Source organism: Rhyacophila brunnea, unplaced genomic scaffold (assembly GCF_057557595.1).
Source record: "Rhyacophila brunnea isolate RB1 unplaced genomic scaffold, BYU_Rbru_1.0 scaffold_10, whole genome shotgun sequence".
Classification (NCBI taxonomy): Eukaryota; Metazoa; Arthropoda; class Insecta; order Trichoptera; family Rhyacophilidae; genus Rhyacophila; species Rhyacophila brunnea.
This window is the reverse complement of record NW_028232752.1, coordinates 15,483,054-15,503,264: the sequence shown is the minus strand read 5'-3', so window position 1 is coordinate 15,503,264 and position 20,211 is coordinate 15,483,054. Positions and strand designations below refer to the sequence as shown.

General features: G+C 32.3%; 1 protein-coding gene and 1 pseudogene across 1 annotated transcript; both read left to right on the top strand.

The window, feature by feature from the left end:
* Nucleotides 1–2,716: 2,716 nt before the first annotated feature.
* LOC147078928 (trypsin-1-like) lies at nt 2,717–6,560 on the top strand. Its single transcript, XM_085955584.1, has 4 exons — nt 2,717–2,762; nt 3,472–3,664; nt 4,330–4,582; nt 6,267–6,560. Exons 1-4 carry the CDS (start codon nt 2,717–2,719, stop codon nt 6,558–6,560), a joined length of 786 nt encoding a protein of 261 aa, XP_085811710.1.
* A 1,727-nt stretch (nt 6,561–8,287) lies between these two features.
* On the top strand, nt 8,288–15,796 carry LOC147078927 (trypsin-4-like; annotated as a pseudogene).
* Nucleotides 15,797–20,211: the final 4,415 nt, after the last annotated feature.

Below are 20,211 nucleotides of genomic sequence, written 5' to 3'. Positions count from 1 at the left end.
CATCATGGGCATTTCTGAATCGATTATAACCGCTGTATGGCAAAGATGAGTTTTGGTCCAATACAATAATTAAATTGTATATGAGACACAGATGAATTAATATAGCAATTTCTTATCAATGAATCAGTAAGCCTATCTCATTATAATTATTATTATAATTTATTTGTTATCTTGTTTAAAATAATTAATTTATAAACAAAAAATAATGGGTAGCTATCATTAAACTTAATCAATGTATAAAAAACTGCAATAATCAATGAAATCAGTCGATAAAAATTCTAAAGTAAATAAAAATTTCTCTCAACTAAAACACTGTACGAATAATTATGAATATACTAATTCTACATTCAGTATCAGATGAAAATAAATGTAGGACACATCTAACTTACTGACACTGCGTTAGTTATTCGAGCCACTATTATTAAGAGCGTACTTCAGTGAAACGGCAAATAATTGTCAACAGTAGGTGCGATGAAATTTGGCACTCGTCGCCAATCGGAGACTGAAAGTCGAGGTGTGCGCACGTCGATTTGTTTTGTCATGGCTTCGGATGAATATATTCTTAAATCGTGCAAAGATGACTAAAAAACTTTACGTATGTACTTGAAAAAGAAAACATGTCAATGAATATAATATTATTATTAGTAATATAACAATAAACATAACATTAATTATATTTCGTTCGGCACGCGTCATTTGCACAATCCGCGCATTGTCTAACCACAATCTTTTTAGACCATGCCTCAACTGAAGCCTTAAGGCTATACCTCAGATTGCGGGTCGCGGGTGCAAATGACGCATGCCAAACGAAATATAATTTGTCATAGAAATCCAAAATGCGTCCATTTAATGTTCTGTTTATTGTTCTATTAGTACCAATAATAATATATTCATACACATGTTTTCTTTTTAAAGTAAATGGGTAACGTTCTTAGTCATCTTTACACGATTTAAGAATTAATACCCCCGCCACCATCACGAAACAAATTGACGTGTTCCCAGCTCTACGTTCTCTCTCGCTGAAAATTATTTGTCGTTTCACTGATGTATCGCATTAAGCTCGATTGGAACTAATAACTTACAATAAATTATTAATGAATTAAAAAGAATTTACCACCTTTTTACAGAATTACCGAAAATATAACAATGAGGTTCTTAGGGATTCAATACCGAATAAATTTATCAATACCAGTATTTCAGCATTTTTTATTGAATACCGGTATTTGTCAAAACATATTTTAGAGAAAAAGAAGGATTTATCAATAAATATAGCCATTAAAATATATTTAAAACTTTTATAGCACCCTGAAGCACCTACCAACATTATTATGTTGACCTTTTTAAATATGTATAGATCATTATATTATAGAACTGCTACTTTTTACACGTACTATAAGGTCCGGGTACAAGAAAATCTCTCTCAAATTCAACGCTTGTTGGATGAACTATCAACGTTGGATCAATTTTTATAATTGGAAATATTTGCCACGGATGTTTTCTTTTTCGAAATACCTATGTTAAATCATCATGACAATTAATGAGTATAATATGTATTTGAGGGATTTGTTTTTCATTCTTATTGAACTTTTGTAGGTTGCAGTCGATATATTTGCATTTTGGCAGCATTAATCCTATACACTAAATTTAAAAATATACAATACGGTAGGAAGTAATGAAAAAATAACATTAAATTTGTTTTCGAAAAACGTGTATGGTTTCTTAATACCGAAAATACCGGTATTAAGGATTTTTTAAATCGGTATTTCAGTATCGATAAATAATTCAATACCGGTTTTGCAATCGCTAGAGGTAGGAGCCGTTTAATTAAGTGATGTTTTCTTGTCAGAGTCTTACAGATAACAATTTAAAAGATAATAAACTACTTTTTGTATTCAACGAATAATTCACAGAGTTTAAGAAAGTATCATTATTTTATTCAACAAACATAATTTTACACAGTTTACGAACTTCAGAGAGTATTGTAAAATAATTACTAGATAAAAATAACTTTTTATATACCTAAAACGTTTTTAAATTTTCTGTTGAATCATATAAACTTGACTTGACTAGCTTAAACGATCAAAAAAATTGTACTTGATAGAAATACTGAATAATGAAATGTCATTCCATATTGATTTCCATAGTAACGCACGTATATATTATTATTAATTTAGTTGCTAGGACTCCCTAGCAAAGAATAATGGTATCGAAATAACTTTTCATACAAAACAGAATTAACTAAAAATGAATTCAATTCTACTTAAAAAGTGCATTGGCATCGTCTTCTGATATATTCTAAAAGTTTCAAATGTCTAACTAGTCGGGAAGTTAGTTAAAAATCGATAGCAAGATTTGTGCCGGATAAATAAGAATACGACCTAATAAAAACGTTGTAAAATAGTTAAGATTTGTCGCAATTAAATATGACACTTATAGCATAGTTGTGAGTATACGTGACCGCGTTTCCCAAAGTGTCTAGGTTCGATCCCTGCTGGGTGTCATAGTTTTTTCAAATATATTTTTTTACTCGTTATATATTTCTCAGAAGTGTTTTTGTATATACAAACGATATTACTTTTATCAAACTTTATCGATAAGTATCATTAACATAATATGAAAGTATTCAGCTATGATAAAAATAATGTATAATCAGATCAATGATATGTAATTGAAGACGTATAAAAGAAAGATTTTTTTCGACTATCATTACAACAAGATGTTCCATCTTATAGTGATTGCCTGTTTCCTGGTCTTCGCCAATGGTAAGGTTATTTTTTATTACAACGTTTTTATTAAGTCGTATTCTTATTTGTCCGGTGGTTGTTTGTCCGGTACAAATCTTGCAATCGATTTTTAACTAACTCCCCGACTAGCTAGACATTTGAAACTTTTAGAATATATCAGAACACGATGTAAATGCATTTTGTTATTACTTTGGCCATCTTTAGGTAGAATTGAATTCATTTTCAGTTAATTCTGTTTTGTATGTTTCGGAAAAAAATCGTTTAAAGTAATATTTACTACTCACTATTATTGGTTGTTAAGGGGGTCCTAGCAACTAAATTATTAATATATACGTGCGTTACTATGGAAATCAATATGAAATAATATCAAATTTACTCTTCAGTATTCTATATTTATTCAGTATTTCTATCAAGTACAAAATAAAGTATTTATTAATACATAGAATAATTGTCAATTTTATATGATTCAACAGAAAATTTAAAAACGTTGTATATAAAAAGTTCTTTTTATCTCGTAATTATTATTCGTACTTAACACATATTTTTAAATATTTTTTTTAAGTTTGAATATAATATTGAAAAAAAAGTAGCGGGTCCCTAATATTTTTTTTACAAGCGAGATTTGAAGATGAAATACGTGGGAAATTTAGAAAATATGAAAATAAATATTCATTTATCCTCGATGCGAAAGTGCCACACAATTGCTAACATGAATAAATCGTATTAGGCGCCCTCCTTTCTCCATCCCCCTTGCACGATGGAAGGATTGTTGGTGGATCCGTTGCTGATATCAAGGAGGCTCCTTACCAAGTAGCCCTGCTCAAAGATAAGAAAGGAAATGGCATTACATTCGTACAGGATTGCGGAGGATCCATAATCAGTCGCAGCGTCATTCTCACAGCTGCCCATTGCACGGATAAGTAAGTCTTTGATTATTTTAGCATACAAAAGATAGCATACAATAATTTCAACACATCAGCGGATCTATTCTATACACAATTCGGCTATCGACGATGGTTTATCACATTTATGTATTGAGGCGGTTAATTGTTACAATAAGTTATCCGTCTAAATTGTCAAAAAGTGATATGTCTTAACTTTTGGGAATGTTAACTTTTAGAGCGAGATACACAGTTTTGATAGTTTAGAGTGTTTAGACGGTTAACTTGTTGTAATAATTAACCGCATCAATACATAAATGTGATAAAGTGATAATATTTATCACTTAAGCCGTCGATAGCCGCCTTGTGTATATAATAGCTTCGCAGAAACCATTATACAGGTAGGTACCTAAAACAAGTTTTTTTAGAGTTAATTACTTCTAGTTTTTTAATATGATTCAATATTTGCCTTCCAGTTCTCTGCGTCCTCTAATATTTGATGTAATCCCAAAAGTTTCAAATGATGATTTGTTTTTACGAGAAAAATGGATGTCAGCCACTCGCTCAACCTATTAGGTCGTTACTAACTCTCACTCATACACAAATACACACACACTGTGGAGGCCTATTAAGATAAGATATGGTCGGAAAATTTCAAATTAAATGTGGAAAATGATTTCATTATATATATTGTGGTGTTCCAGAACCGTTGCTGCTCAATGGAGAATTCGCGCAGGCTCTAGCACACACAACGCTGGCGGTCAAGTGATTACGGTCAAAAGAATTTATCAGCATGTGAATTATACCGCCAGTCGTGATGATCATGATATCTGTTTACTGTTCCTGACATTTAATTTGACCTTAGGACCTCTTGTAGCTATAGCCACTCTTCCCGCCCAAGGAGCTGCCGTAGCCGATGGCGCCTCAGCATTTGTCACAGGATGGGGAGATTTATCTGTAAGACTATTAAAATAAATCTTCTTAAAAAATAGTTAAAATCAAGGCCTGAACAAAAACTATGCATGAGTGCGAGTGAGAAAGTATTCGGCACCCTTGCAATCTCTGGGACACGCGCTAGAGTAAGATAAAATGTCTACATATCTAGTAGCTAGTTTCCAAAAGTATCGCCATCAAATCGGGGCGAAACGCTTTACGTAGCGTCGATAACTTGCGAGCTCGAGTTGCTAAAATTGATATTTTTTGTGTTAAACATAAAGTCAATGGTAAATATTTTAAGTTAATTAAGTAGAAAAGATGGTTCTGTGTGTTGTCTTAAAATAATTTAGCCGTACTGATAAGCAAGAAGATGGTATTACGTTTCATAGGTAAGTTGATACATGTTCGTGATAATTTATTTTTATTTTATTATATATTTTAATATCAGTGACCTAGTGTTTCTTTAAAATAACTTAAATTATGGATATTTTTACCTAATGGTTGCATTTTGACCGCTTAAAAATACTATATAACGTAAAAAAATAGAAAATTATATTTTAATTCTGAGCGTCTAGTGTGAGCACGTTGGGCGAGCACTAGCGAAATGGTCTATGGTCTCGAACATTTGTAGACGAATGCGTTCGCTCATTTCAAGGCACGCGGCTTCATTTAGCAATGCAACGGGTGGCGTCTAGATGTATCTATAGTCTAAGGTTAAAAAAGTAACAAGTGAAGTCGGTAACTACCATGACCGAGTTGGATATTATTATTGGAACAGTCCTTTCTTTATCTCATGAAAATCTTTTATGTAATATGTTTCAAATGTTGAATTAACTTGATTTTTCACAAAGATTGCAGCTTTTATTCAGTCACCTGTGTTTACCGGTTTTTGAGATTTTCATATTTTTCTGATCATTCTATTTAAATATCATTCGTGTTTGAAACCCACGAATAAAATTGCGCTTTGTTGTTCAACCATATGGGTTTTTAGGATGTAATAACTGAACTCAAATGCCCATATTTTCATATCAATCTAATTAAAAAAAAATCATTCATATACTTTCTATGACCTTTGAGTGTGAGTTTCTCAACCTAACCAGCCTGTTCTTCAAACCAATCAAATTTCTCGACTTTTTGTGTTTCCTGGAATTCTCGAATTCAAAAATACTAGTCACTCATCCGGCTCAAAATTTCTGCCGGCCGAATTCATGTACGATCAAATTCATTTAAAATTTTTCTTAAAAAAAAAAAAAAAATTACTGGCGATTTTAAGAAATTCCGGTTCGGTTTAAAGTCAGCATTTTTTACTTTTTTTTATAGCAAAATTTTTGTAACCCATTAAATTGCAGTTTCAGTCAGAAACTTTGTTTTTTCATTTCAACTTTCCATTGTTATTTTTGTCTATTCTCTTATATAATTGCTAGTTCTCGAGTTTCTCACCGATGATTTCTCATCTGAATTTCGGAACAATAATTTCTGGAAATTTTAGATTTATCTTTTTTAATTTATCTCGTCTCGAGAATTCTCGATACAAGCTTTCTCGATTAGAAACTGTAGGTAATCGTAGCTCCAACTAAGGAGCAAAGATGGACAAAAAAAAGATTCAAATGCTGTATATCACATAAGATAATTTATGACTTGGTTTTACGTGTGTGTGGATTTTATTGGGAAAATTTATAAAATATTTTTTTATTCAATTCAACAGGATGGAGGCATCGGGCCCATAAGCTTGTATAAGGTCACAATCCCGATTGTCAATCAACAGTTATGTATCAAAGCTTATAAAGGTATCAGCAACATTACCAATGACATGATCTGCGCCGGTCGTCTGGGAGTCGGAGGTCAAGATGCTTGCTCAGGAGACTCCGGCGGTCCACTCGTAGTTGGCGGAGTCCTCATTGGAGTCACCTCATTCGGTAGAGGATGCGGCGAGGCAAAATACCCAGGGGTCTGGGCCAGAGTACCATTCTACAGAAGCTGGATTAACACCAACATGTAAATCTGTCATTACGATTTCCGTTGTTTGCTTTCTGTAATGTACCTACAACTGAAAGTGTATTAGCATACTCTGTACTGTACAATTATTATTCAACTTTGTGATAATTAATGTCAATTAAAAATAAATAATGCATTTTTGTACCATTTAACACGTTAGTGTTTAAATAAAATTATCGCATACAAATTTGTTTTTCTATTTAAAAAAAGAAATAATACAAAAAATATTCAATGTTTCTGGCACACTAAACTTTCACTAAAATTCGGTGTACCACCATGTATCTACTTTATAATTTTTGTATTTACTATATAAACTGTTTTTTCCAATACCGCATCCATTTATTTGTTTTTTATGCTGTTTTAATACTAGTTTCTTGTTTTTAAATGCCATGATGTGAACGTCTTAAATTGATAATGTGTAAAGTATTGTGTAAAATAAATAAATTTTACTTGAGTTGAATGGCAAATTAATAGTCGGACTAAAGTTGTTCATAGAAGAAAGTATAACAGATGCGGTTACGCCTTTATTAGATTGCAATACTGATGACGTTTCATTAAGATGTGAAATGTTATTTTTATTCGTCCGGTAGCTGTTTTGATTGAAATACATTTTTCATTTTTATCTCAGTGCACAAAATTATTATCACGTATTTGTGATAATAATATGATATAGGTACATATAGTTTTAATTTTTTGATTTATGAAGAAAAAAAAATAATTTTACTAATAATAAAATCAATAGTTAGTTATCAGGGACACAACGCCGGTCAGAATAAATATCATTTGCACAAGTCGATCAAAATACTTAAGTAAATAAAGAGTTCTTTTAAACTAAAACCCTTGTTCATTAAAATTCAGATGAAAATGTGTCGGACAACTTTAACTTACTATGTGCCACGATATTTCTTGTCCCTACTAAGCTTTATTGGTACTTAGTATACAGTGTTCAGGGAATTACAAAAATATGTTTAAATAACATGGCTACTGTGTAATTTCGAGGCGTTTTGTTATCTTCTCTGAGAAAAAAATGAAAAATAAAACTATTTTCAAAATTTATTGTGTAGTCGTAGTGACAATCAATAATTGGCGAAGATAATAAATCGTCAGCTGAATGCAGAATTATTCTAACTCACATTTGAAATATTTTGCGGAAGAGTTTTTTGAAACAGCCTCTTACAGTTATTTATTATTTATATGGACAAGTGTATGCACCATTTTTTTCATCAATAATCCTACTAAAATATGATGCATCCATTTATCCATAAAGATAATAAATAATATCAGTAAGTTGTTTCAAAAACTCTCTCCCCAAAAATTTCAAATGTCAGTTAGAATAGTTTTGCATTCAGCTGACGAAATTAAAGCTCGATCGGTAATGCAGTTTACTGTATTTTCATTGGTTTTAAAAAACGAATGAGTCATGCGTTCACTTTTGTTATTTTAATTTGTTTTGAAACAAATGAGTTACTTTTTCACTTGTCGTTTTTGATTGCATCGTTAAACACGAATAATTAAAAATATATTATAATAATTTGCGAATAATCTTCAACACAATGTAATAAGAGTTTTAATTAGTAATAACACTAATAACTTAAGAACTACAATCGATATCATCTACTTACATGATAAGTATTCAGATATGATTACTATTATCAAATATGATTATTAGATAATAATTGACGACCTATATAAACCAGAGCAAGGAAAGGAATCAGTTACCGTTGAATCGAAATGTTCCATCTTACAGTGATTGCTTGTTTACTAGTTTTCGCCAATGGTGAGTATTTTTTTTATATACACTTATTTTAATATTTTATATAGTGATGGGTGGCAGAAAAGAGTACATATTGTGAAATAAAGCGTTTTCAACATTTACATGAATAAAAAGAATGTTATGTACGTGCCAATTTTTTGAAGTTTTTATTTATTGCATAATGACGGCAGATAATTTTGAACATTGATTGCTAATGTTGAGTATCTACTTAGCTAGTATATTATATATTTTCCATTTGCTTCGCCAATGGTTTTCGACAATGATGAGCATAATTATTTTTGCGTAACACATTAGTTATTATGTATTTGAATATTTGAATAACATTTTTTATGCAATAATGAAAATAGGAAAAGGTACCTACCATCAAATAAAGCGTCAAATATTTTGTTCACAAGTCAGACTTAACATGTAAGTGAATAAAAAGTTATGGTACTAGTTTTGGCCAATGGTGAGCATTTTTTTCTTACATGTTATTATATTTATTTGAAAAATATTGTCTATATGGTTATGGTGGGTAAACGAGTACCGTAGAATAAAGGGTTACATTTAAATTGTACGTAAAACATTTCACTGTGGCACAGTTCGCAGTGAGCTTTCTTATCAATCCAATGTTATTAGATTCAATATGAACATTAATTCAATTTTTATAGCTGATTTTGGCATAATTCATGAATTCAAGAATGAAAACCTAACCGATCCTAACCTATCAAATAATCCCGTATATCGGCTATTTTCAAAATTTGTTTGCTGCTGGCTTCCTAAAAAGTGTAAACCGATAATAACCGTGTTTTATTTAGACATGAATTTTATGTCAGTACTATACGACCCAAAGATGTTGGACGGTCTTTAATATACGGCCATATATTTCCGATACAACGTTTCACGGTGAAGTGTGAAACGGCGAACTGCATACGTACAAGTTTCCGAAGTCCAGAATAAAGCACCTCCAACAATATTTCACAAGCTAGATTTACATATCGTCACTGTTCTGGCAGAGACACTAATTCGAAAAAATGACATTGAGTTAGTACCAAAATGTTCCTTATTTCAAACTTTACCGTCTGGAAACCTTCTTAATAAATAAACAGTCTTTATTTTAAAGTCACCCTTTTTACGATTACTTAATAAACTCACATGATAGACCATTTCAAACATTTTAACAACTTCAAAGTCAAATTACTCCAAACTAGTATTCTCCAGTTAGTGTGTTCTGCCAGAACAGAGGCGATATAATATACGTGAATAAAAATAATGTTATGTATGTATTTGAGTTTTAAATATTTGCACACTAATTTCTTACTAAGAATAATGACCATCAAAAAATCGAACATTTATTGCTAGTGCCAAGTAGGTAGGTACAGGAAGTTTTCATTATCCGAGTTTCTGCAGTTACGAATTTGCAGAAGAATGCATAAAAGCCATAAACACATAAAAAATAATTACAAGATAAAAAGAACTTTTAATATACCACGTTTTTAAATTTTCTGTTAAATCATATAAACTTGACAATTCTATGTAATAATAATTTAGGACAAATAAGGCAATTGTCAACAAATCATTTTTTTGCTATTTTGCAACAAACAAATATAGAATACTGAAATGTCATTTTGATTTTCATAGTAATAATTAAGTTGCTAGGACCACCCCCTTAGCAACCAATAATAGTGGATTGGATTACGGATTTCTTCCGAAATAACTTTTCATACAAAATAGAATTAAATGCAAATGAATTCAATTCTACTTAAATATGGCTAAACGTATTAAAAGAATGCATTTTCATCGTGTTCTGATATATTCTAAAAGTTTCAAATGTCTAGCTAGTCGGAAAGTTAGTTAAAAATCGATTGCAAGATTTGTACTGGATAAACAACCACCGGATAAACAAGAATACGAGTTAAGAAAAACGTGGTAATAATAATAACGTTGTAAAATAAGCTCAATAGCGCACTGTTGTTAAAAGTCACTTTCAATCCCACACTCTATTTCTGTCTTGTTCACGTGTCTTTCTCTTTTCTATACGTGTCCTAATTAAACCCATTTACTAAGTAATTTGTTTTAAAAGATATTTTTCTGTACCAATTACCTTCGGATAACGAGGACCCCCTGTATTAAATTTAAATTTGTCCCTTTGGTACGTGCTACAAAAATAAAGAAAATATTGATAATAATTATTCGTCGATGCCAACGAGTGCTACACAATTGAAAACATGAATATTGTTTATAGGCGCTGTCCTTCCCCCCTTCCCCATGCACGAAGGGAGGATTGTTGGAGGAGACCCTGTTAATATAACTGAGTATCCTTACCAAGTAGCCTTGCTCAAAGAAAAGCAAGGAACTGGTAATTTTATCCTGGATTGAGGAGGATCCATAATCAGTCGCACCATCATTCTCACAGCCGCCCGATGCACTGATGGGTAAGTCATTGATTACTATAGCCCAAAGAAAGTTACTTTTTACAATAATTTCAACACACAAGCTCATCTATTCTATAGACAAGGCTGCTATCGGTGGCTATAAGGATAGTTTATCATATTTATGTATTAAAGAGGTTAATTGTTACAATAAATTAACCGTCTAATCCAGTTGTGGCCAAACCGTGGCGCGTTGGATGATTACAGATGGCGCAAGGCATCTTTGCGCCTACTTATAAGCCATCCATCGACTGAAACCGTATGCGGTTACGAACCGTGTGCTATACTAAGCTTATCTTTTATGGTCATAGAAATATATTTCCACAAAGTATATTATAAGCATCTGATTGTATCCGTGTATATCATACACTTACAAATTTAGTGAAAATATATTTTCATGAACAGACATCATAAGTTTTGTATGGCACACGGATCTAAACCGCATACGGTTTCAGTCCATGGATGGCCTCCAAGAGGCTTCTTTTGAACATAATTACAATTGTTATAATAAGTGCTAATAGATAGATAGCTGCCGTAGCGGCCGATAGAAGTCTTGTGTATAGAATAGATGCGCTGAAGCGAGTTTGTTTGTATTTCAGTCAATGACATTATTAATGGACAACGCAATCAATACAGTAGCTAGCAAGGAAATTCGCGCGTAGCGACATTCGCACATGTATAGGTAGACGTCATGCAATTTCCATTACGCGATATCACGCATCGGGAATTTATAGCAACATCTCCTTTATTGTAATGACGTTAGAACAGCGTTTCTAGTGTCAATGTTCATTTGAGCGAACCCGTTCGAACCGAACCATTCGGCAGACGACAAAAAGCATCGGGAATTTATAGCAATATCACCTTTATTGTAATGGCGTTAGAACAGATTATACCATTCGGCAGACCCGACAGGAAAGTGAGTGTCATTTTTTCCCCAGATACTTCGTCAGATATTAATATCATTGATTACAGTGTATATAAATTATTATTGTAAAGTTTTCTAAAATATTATTATATTGTTATATAAAATTCCCAAGCGGTGCGGTATTGAAATGTATTTAAGTATCTGTTCATTAATTGAATATTGATTAATAATTGGTATGATGGTACTACATGATGGTCTTCACCAGAATTATTACTGATGGTCTGAAGCAAATCTATCTATTCCATTAATGCATACTGCAGTAGCCTTAAATGAGTGGTTCACAAGCATACTGAACCAAGTCTATTCTGATTATTAATTTTTGAGTAAGCTAGGTTAAAACATAATATTTGAGTATTTATAATTCTGTAAGGGTTTGATTGCAATTATTCTGAAGTGTTATTTTGAGTCAATTTAAGTTACTATGTAAGTAAAATTATACCCTTACAGAATAAGAAACACTTAAATATTATGTTTTAACCTAGCTTACTCAAAAATAACCAGAATGGACTTGGTTCACTATGCTTGTGAAACACTCAAATATTACGGTTTAATTAATTTTGTATCAGTTATACGAATATTCAAAATTAAACAAGAGTTTTAAGAATTTCAGAAACATGACAATATTGTCAGATGTATCTGCTACTTTCAACTTCAACTATGAAGTGTTTTCTAAATTCTGGCGTATTTTCAAATTCCACAACTTCTTTGGGATAAATTATCAAGAAAGTAGTGGTGAGATAAAAAATCTTCCCCTGACATATTTAAAAATGTTCGCATGATTACTGAGGCTAATTAATATAAATCCATCGAAGCGACTTCAAATATTATTTATAAGAATGTTTTTAGATAAAAAGTTGGACTCGTATCTTTCACTTGGTCACCTGTAAATTCTACGTATTACATTTCATCGTACGAGTAGCACAGTTCGCCGTGAGTTTTGTTATCGGAAAGAGATGACCGTATAATATACGGTCAACTCTATAGCACTGAGATGAAAACAATACGCGTTTTTCGTGAAGCATTTTCAAAAATCATGAATTAAAGAATGAAAACCTAGCCTAACATAATAAATTATCCAGTACATCGCCTATTTTCAAAATTTGTTTGCCGCTGGGTTCCTGTAAACCGACAAGAATCGTGTTTTATTTGGACATGAATTTTATCTTAATACGACACAAACAGGTTGGACGGTCTTTAATATACGATCATATATATTACCGATACAACATTTCACGGTGAAGTGTGATATGGCGAACTGTCACGGTTACACTTTTGGAATTGGTGCTCTAGCGGCTAGCCTACAAGTTATTGATCCGTCTATGATTTATGCAAATTATTTCTAATAACTAAGTTTTATCTGAGGTATATACTTCAAATTCGATCAATTAAAGGCTTTAGGCTCAGATTTGTAATCACTAATCCATTATGGTAAATGATATTACTAATTTAATTTTAACTGACATCCGGCGCTGGACAAACACTTGTACTAGCGCATAATGAAATTATTATTCTTTAATACTTAATACACCCAAGATTTAAGGATGTTCCAAAATTAAACCTTATGTTTCTTTCGATGGCGCAATAACTCAATTCCCGCTTTTCGCCGGGCGTTCCGGTCTTCTACTATGTATTGTCACCTCCTGTCAAAATGGGGTGAGCGAGGAGACGCATTTTCCTTCCTCGCTCAGTATGCTGATCATCGTCTGTCGTTCGGGACTTGGAAGTGAACAAATTATGCACCGGAATGATCGTCGAAAACGGCGAGATTTATTTTAAATAAAACTATATCACACTACTACATTTTTATAATATTTTAAGCGATTTTGCGGAGGGTGATAATCGCACTGTTTACCAATTCGCTAGCAAACCGCTTCTGGAAGATTCTACTGCGCACAAAAATCGTGCCGCTGTCAGTGGAGTATAAATTGCGGCGTTGCATTTTTTTATAAACCATTACTATGCGTCAGTTTGGAAATGTTTCAGGCCTATTTAGACCGTCAGAGGAGACATCCCCAAATGGGGACCATTCGGGGGTGTAACAGTATGTTATATTAAATAATATTGCAAATAATGTTATAATCTATATTATGTGTGGTCGTTCAGAACCATCGCAGCGCAATGGAAAATTCGTGCAGGATCTTCCACACACGACGCCGGCGGCCAAGTGGTTGAGGTCAACAGAATTGTGCAACACGAAAATTACACCGCTGAACGTGTTGATTATGACATCTGTTTACTATTCTTGGCAACAGCATTGAACTTAGGACCTGATGTAGCTATAGTCACCCTTCCCGCCCAAGGAGATACCGTAGCAGATAAAGCCGCAGCTCTGGATGGGGAACTCCCTTTGTAAGTTTACTACGTCTTCAGATTGTAAGTTGGCAAGGGTATTTAAATTCAGCTAAATTAGTGCCAAGCAAAGTTAGTAACTGACCTGACTTAGCTGGATGTTATTATTGAAGAAGCTTTTTCTTTAACTTATGAAAATTATCTCTTTATTGATAAAGCGCAAAAATATTATGTTAAATGTTTAGAGTTTTGAATTTTCTAAATTTTTCACAAGGATTGCAGTATTTAAACAGTCATTTCGTACTACAAAAAAATTCTGCAGATTACTCTGTTCAAGAATTCAATTTCGTTATTTTCATGTTAAAATTGCCGTTTTGTTATTCATACAATTGGTGCAGTCAGTGGCTAATGGTTTAATTGAATTTTAAAAACTAACCAACAGCATCTATAAATTATTGTAGTCTTATTTCAATGAAAACAAATAAGAATGACTGACAAAGTTTAATGTGCACTATTTATGGCGAATCTTAACAGCCTACCTCCACCCTTCGCTACTGGGTGCTTTAAGATGTTTTGAGGTCAAATAGGCCTATTTTCCTCTAACTACACAAATTAGCGTCCATATACTTAATGTAATAAATAAAAATCGTGCAAAAATGTCTGTAGAGTCTCAAACTGGCCAGTTTCTTCTTTAAATCGACTGGATTCCAGCATTATGGAATACCTGCAAAATGTACATGCTTGTATATGGTAGAGGCGGATACGGCGGAACGGAGGAGTATTTGAATGACGCGGAAAGATGCAGAATCGCGAATTCTCGGATTGAAAAGTATATTTTTTCTCATAAATTCGAAGTTGGTTTATTGATTTTTCGAAAAAATATATCTTCGTCATTAAAGTCAACGTCATCAAGTAATTCGGCCCAATTTTTCTACAAGCTGAATCCGTGTGAGATCAAATTCTAGACATTTTTTTCACTGGTAAAATTACTAAATTCTGTTCCAATTCAAATTCGGTAGTTTTCTTGCAAAAAAATCACCGGTGAATTAAAAAAATGTTTCTTTTTCTTTTCAAACTGTTTTAGCCCCTTTTATGACATATTTTTTTAACTGGAGTAATTTTAAAATTTTGGTTCCGGTTAGCAGCTTTTTTTTCCCGGATCAATTTCCCCTTGTTATTTTTAAAGTAACAATTTATCCACTTCTCAAGTTTGTCATTGCTTAAGAAATGAGAATTCTCTAAATTTCGAAAAACTGATTTCTCGAGATTCGAGAATGTCTTTTTCAGATTTTACTCGTCTCGAGAATTTTTGATTACAGATCTCTCGATCACAACTTCTAGCTCCAACTAAGGAGCATACATGAACCTAATAGAGGAATATTCTATAAGCATGACCGGATTTATGAAGTTTTTCAATGATAAAAATATAAAAATTATACTGTAGGTACATAATATATCTAGTAAGATAATTTTATTCGTGGCTAGCTTAAAGTGTATGTACACTTTTTAGGCGAATATAAAAGGATTTTTTTTATTCGAATCAACAGGACGGAGGCATCTCGCCTATAAACTTGTACATGGTTAAAGTCACGATTGTCAACCAACAGTTGTGCATCAAATTATACGCCAGTTACTACAACATCACCAGTGACATGCTCTGCGCAGGTCGTTTGAATATCGGAGATCTAGGTGCTTGTGAACGAGACACCGGTGGTCCACTTACAGTTGGCGGAGTCCTCATGGGAGTTACATCATTCGGTAGAGGATGCGCCCATAGAAGTTACCCGGGAGTCTAGGCCAGAGTACCATTCTTCAGAAACTGGATTGACAGCAACATGTAAATCTTTCATTGTGTTTCCCATGATTTGCTTTCTGTAACTCTACAAATTTTCAACTTGCTTATACAATAATTATTAATAAATGAATTTGTATACCATGTAACTTATGAGTATTTTTGTTTTGTTTACCAATAAAATTTCAATAAAAAGGATTCAAAATAAAGCCAATCCACTTCGAAAGCCATACAAAAGCAAATATTCATAATTTCTAATTGAATACAATTGATTTACTATTTTATACCATAAAAGTTTGTTAGATTAAAAAAAGCATTGTACATTCTTAAATCTTATGAATTATTCGTTGAATAAAAGAAATAGTTAATTAACAATTATTAGCAAGTTCAAGTAAGTTACATCATAAAAATATTGGAGAAATCCGTGACGTCGGTTAGTAATTGAAGTAGTAGGTACCAACTTTGGTTTAATAAACAAAAACCGATTACCAAAGTAGCTTGATTTAGAAGAGCGCCGATGAGCAGGTATTAAAAAGGCCAATAGTTAAAATTTGTCGCAGTAAGTATGTCGCCTCGTAGCATAGAGGATAATGCCCGGACGGAGCGTAAACCCAAGAGATGCTGGTTCGATTCCAGCCGGGTAGCTTACTTTTTTCAAGAAGATTTTTTTATTTTTTATAATATATTTTCTCAGAAGTGTTTTTCAAAATTATTATGTTCAATAATTCTTAAATCTTGTGAATTATTCGTTGAATAAATGAAATAGTTAATCAAATATCAATAAAGTTTAAATTTAGTGAGTGGAAATAGAGTAGGTATCATTAAGTAAAACGTTTGCAATATTTTTTCAAAAGCATGACTACATACTCGTGAATAAGAAAGTGTGTCATGGAGATATTTCATTTTTAATGAGTCTATACTCTATTTTCTATTGCGTAATTGCATTTGCTGCGCATTAAATTTAGACAAAATAAAGAAGGATATTCATTTATCTAATCTCTTGTTGCGTAATGACCGCAGAAAATTTTGAACTGTAATTGCTAATACTGAGTAGCTAGTATATTAGACATTTTCCATTTTCCAGTTGAATATTTAGGCAACACAACAATTTAGTAAAATATTCATTTATCCTCGATGCCAAAGTGCGTATCATTTGAAAACGTGGGCTTAGTTTTTAAGCACTGTCTTTCTACTCTTCCCCATGCATGATGAAACGATTGTTGGACGATCCCCTGGTGATATCAAGCAGGCTCTTTTCAAGTATCTCTGTTCAAAGGTGGGTATTCATTGCGAAAAATCCACATTCAGTTGCTCTGTCATTCTCACAGCTGCCCATTACACTGACGAGTAACTCATTGATTTTAGCATACAAAGTTACATTTGCAATAATTTCAACCCTTCATACAGAAGTCGAATTAGTATGATGGATGGCTCATGGCCTTTATCGGAATTATTGCTGATGCATAATTGATAAGAAGACACAAGATTTTTAGACGCTGTATGGGTTGAAGCAAAACCTACACATAATACTAATGCATACTACAGTAACCTCACATTTATTAGAAATGTATTAAGTATTGTCATATTAATTTAACCAATAATTAAACATTATGTCATTTTGAAGAATCTCAAAATCATGACCATTAACCGTTACATACTTTCTACCTCAACTATGAAGTGTTTTAGAGATGGGCGTTTTCAAAATGCACGATTTCTATAGTATACATATCAAGAAAGTAGTAGTAAGATAAAAATCTTCTTCTGAAATATTTAATGATGTTCTTACTATTACTGATGATACATATAAATTCATAGAAGTGATCACAAATGTTATTCAAATATTCATATTTCCAATAATTACAATTTACCAATATATTTGTATACAAGGAACTCAGAAACACACAGATTAAGACATTTTTCCGAGTGAGTACTCTAGATTTTAAGCGATCGATCCTTCTATGATTTATGCAAATTATTTATAACAACTACGTTTTATAGAAGGCGATCAATTATTGTAGAGTATTCGTTTTATAAGTTTTCACTTTTTACTGGTATTTTGTGATTCCGGTGTTGAAAGGATTGGCCGGCTGTTGGTCTGCCGTTTCCAGGGGACGCCCGATTGCGGTGAGTATGATTTTGGTTAGGTACCATGGCAATCTTCGTGGAGGCTCCTTTTATGTCCCCCATTGAGTGTGTTTAGGAAGACCTGTTGAAGGCCAATGACAGGGCGGTCTCCGCTGCAACGTTTTGGAAAGGAGCGGTGTGATCCCAGACACGATAAGTAAGTAAGTACTTTTTACTGCACTGACACGCCTGATTACCTCGCATTAAATTAGATCAAGTGATATTCACTTTGTATTAATATGTAGTTATAAATACATAATTAATGGATAATGTAGGTATATAAAAAAAATATTTTTAGAATATATTACATCATTTTCATCCTAGAACCTGAGTGCAAAGTTATGAAGCGTATACTCTAAAATCTAAATGATATTACCAACTTAATTGTAGCAAGGTCGGCATAATGAAAAGTTATTTCCTTTAAAACATCAAGTTTACATAATTTAAATTAGACACATATCATTGAAAGTAGAACGATGGACTATATACGATGACTCAGTATTATTGGACGGTCAGAATCAATTATGAAAATAATTAGTTGATAACGGACATGTCAACAGGTTTTTCATAAATATACAGGAATAGAAAATAAGGGTAAGTAAACCTAATATGAGTTGGTCGAACTACCTGAATTCAGACACAACAACATTGGGACTATAAAAGTGTAGGAGTTTGCAACAAACAATTTTCTTGGAGGCTAATTTGACTATATTGGGTTTGAGTATCCCAATACAGTTATGATTGTTTAGTTAAATATAATTTGTCTGTTTTCCTTTTGTTTTTTTTCCAATTGAATTAGATTACCTAAGTATCGCACGGATACAGAGAATAACATAATTGAACAAAATAATCTATTTTAGTTTCATTGCAGACTTTTTAATTATATATATAATATATAATAAGTCTAAATCATAGAAAAGAATCAGATAATAATTATACCAGATAAATAAAATAGTTAAAAAAAACCTACCGTGGATTGTATTACCAATTTCCTTATATTGAAATTTGCGTCTCTATTAGCCATTGCAATAACTACGGGATACATAATTCCATAGAAAAAATCGGTACCTACTTTTGCAGAAAAGGAACTTTTTCACAAAAATCCTTAAGATTCACACTTCTTGCAATGAAGCTAGAGTTTTAAAGTATATAAAGTATTGTATTAAAAGATATTTTTTACGAGAAATAAGTGTTAGCCACTTGCTCAACCAATTAGATCCATACTCTGACTCCAAACACAGATTATAAACTAATATGTGTATTTGCCAAACCCAGGATTTGAACCCGAGACTCATGACATTATAAACCGCTCGTCCATTGTGGGCGTTGGTCACCATAAATGTTAATTTTCGTACGTAAGCTCCATAGTGAATGTGAAGATCTATATTTTTGAGATTTAAGATTTATATTTTACCATTTTGATTTTAGATTGTATGTAGGTACTTTCTCCTATTTTAAATGGGCACTCGTATCTTCAAATTTCATTAACATAAGTGAAATTAACTTGAGTATGTCATGATCTCAGTCATGGGTAACTGCTTCTGATACATTCCTAGGTATATCTTCTAATACGGCCGTTTAAAACTGGGTGCGGTGCGGGGCGATTGCTTTCAAGTAGTATATTATGTTTTTTGACAGAATAACACAATGGCATACTTATTTAAATAAGGCAATTCCTTGTTCACCAGGGAGGTCCGTTTTACCGGACACAGAAGACAATTTATGTTGTTTATTAGTTCAGCAGTTCGCTGTTTTGATTAAATGAATAAAGCAATTTTTAATCTATGCATCAGTATTTTTATCTTAACATGTTATTATTATCACTTGAAATCATTTTCATTAAAAATTATAACAAGTATCTACCTAGACGGTGATTATGATGTAATCAATACAGAAACATCTAAACAATAAATTGATTAACATAAAGACATTTAAATTTTCTTAGTACCTACTCATTCCAGTAGAATATATCATTATTCGAAGTATTTTTTGTTAAGGGGGGACATGCTCGTCGAAGGTCAAAATTGAGTTTTTATTGTATATTCAAACCATGATCCTGGACACTCCTTAAACGTTGTAGATGATCTATTTATATACTTTTGAAGCCTTATTATCCTTTATAGTTATTTTAAACATTTGATGACTGCATGAAGTATTTTTGTTACATAAAATAGTATTCTTTTAAACCTCTCGCTCTAATGTTTTAGAATATAGTCATATTTCGGTACATAACTGTGCAGTGGTGTTAAGATTTTTTACATTTATTAGTTTTTAAACGCATTTATAAAACCATTAGCATAATTTATTACGAGATAATTTTTGTAAAATATTCACGATAAA